The 1,267-nt window shown below is 52.6% G+C and overlaps 1 protein-coding gene across 1 annotated transcript; it reads left to right on the top strand.

The window, feature by feature from the left end:
- Positions 1-202: 202 nt before the first annotated feature.
- LOC127918495 (uncharacterized) lies at positions 203-809 on the top strand. Its single transcript, XM_052501826.1, has 2 exons — positions 203-220; positions 336-809. The coding sequence occupies exons 1-2, from the start codon at positions 203-205 to the stop codon at positions 807-809; spliced, it is 492 nt and encodes a 163-aa protein (XP_052357786.1).
- Positions 810-1,267: the final 458 nt, after the last annotated feature.

Here is a 1,267-nt window from a genome sequence, read left to right as displayed (position 1 = left end):
TAGCACCAGGGTCAAAACATGTCCTGCCATGTCACTGTACCCCCTCTAGCACCAGGGTCAAAACATGTCCTGCCATGTCACTGTACCCCCTCTAGCACCAGGGTCAAAACATGTCCTGCCATGTCACTGTACCCCCTCTAGCACCAGGGTCAAAACATGTCCTGCCATGTCACTGTACCCCCTCTAGCACAAGGGTCAAAACATGTCCTGCCATGTCACTGTACCCCCTCTAGCACCAGGGTCAAAACATGTCCTGCCATGTCACTGATGCCTCGTGAAACAGTGTTGTTTGATGACAAATTGTCTGTATAGTTTTTTGGGGCCTTTTCCCCCAGAACTGTCCCAGCAAGAACTGTCCCAGCAAGAACTGTCCCAGCCATAACTGTCCCAGCCATAACTGTCCCAGCAAGAACTGTCCCAGCCAGAACTGTCCCAGCCAGAACCAGAACTGTCCCAGCCAGAACTGTCCCAGCCAGAACTGTCCCAGCCAGAACTGTCCCAGCCATAACTGTCCCAGCCAGAACTGTCCCAGCCAGAACTGTCCCAGCCATAACTGTCCCAGCAAGAACTGTCCCAGCAAGAACTGTCCCAGCAAGAACTGTCCCAGCAAGAACTGTCCCAGCCAGAACTGTCCCAGCAAGAACTGTCCCAGCAAGAACTGTCCCAGCCAGAACTGTCCCAGCAAGAACTGTCCCAGCAAGAACTGTCCCAGCAAGAACTGGTCAGATACATGGAGACTGGTGTTCCCACTGAGATACATGGAGACTGGTGTTCCCACTGAGATACATGGAGACTGGTGTTCCCACTGAGATACGTGGAGACTGGTGTTCCCACTGAGATACATGGAGACTGGTGTTCCCACTGAGATACATGGAGACTGGTGTTCCCACTGAGATACGTGGAGACTGGTGTTCCCACTGAGATACGTGGAGACTGGTGTTCCCACTGAGATACGTGGAGACTGGTGTTCCCACTGAGATACGTGGAGACTGGTGTTCCCACTGAGATACATGGAGACTGGTGTTCCCACTGAGATACATGGAGACTGGTGTTCCCACTGAGATACGTGGAGACTGGTGTTCCCACTGAGATACATGGAGACTGGTGTTCCCACTGAGATACATGGAGACTGGTGTTCCCACTGAGATACATGGAGACTGGTGTTCCCACTGAGATACATGGAGACTGGTGTTCCCACTGAGATACATGGAGACTGGTGTTCCCACTGAGATACGTGGAGACTGGTGTTCCCACTGAGATACGTGGA

Source organism: Oncorhynchus keta, unplaced genomic scaffold (assembly GCF_023373465.1).
Source record: "Oncorhynchus keta strain PuntledgeMale-10-30-2019 unplaced genomic scaffold, Oket_V2 Un_contig_14343_pilon_pilon, whole genome shotgun sequence".
Classification (NCBI taxonomy): domain Eukaryota; kingdom Metazoa; phylum Chordata; class Actinopteri; order Salmoniformes; family Salmonidae; genus Oncorhynchus; species Oncorhynchus keta.
Note: the sequence above shows the minus strand (reverse complement) of the source record. Positions and strands in the feature narration are given on the sequence as shown.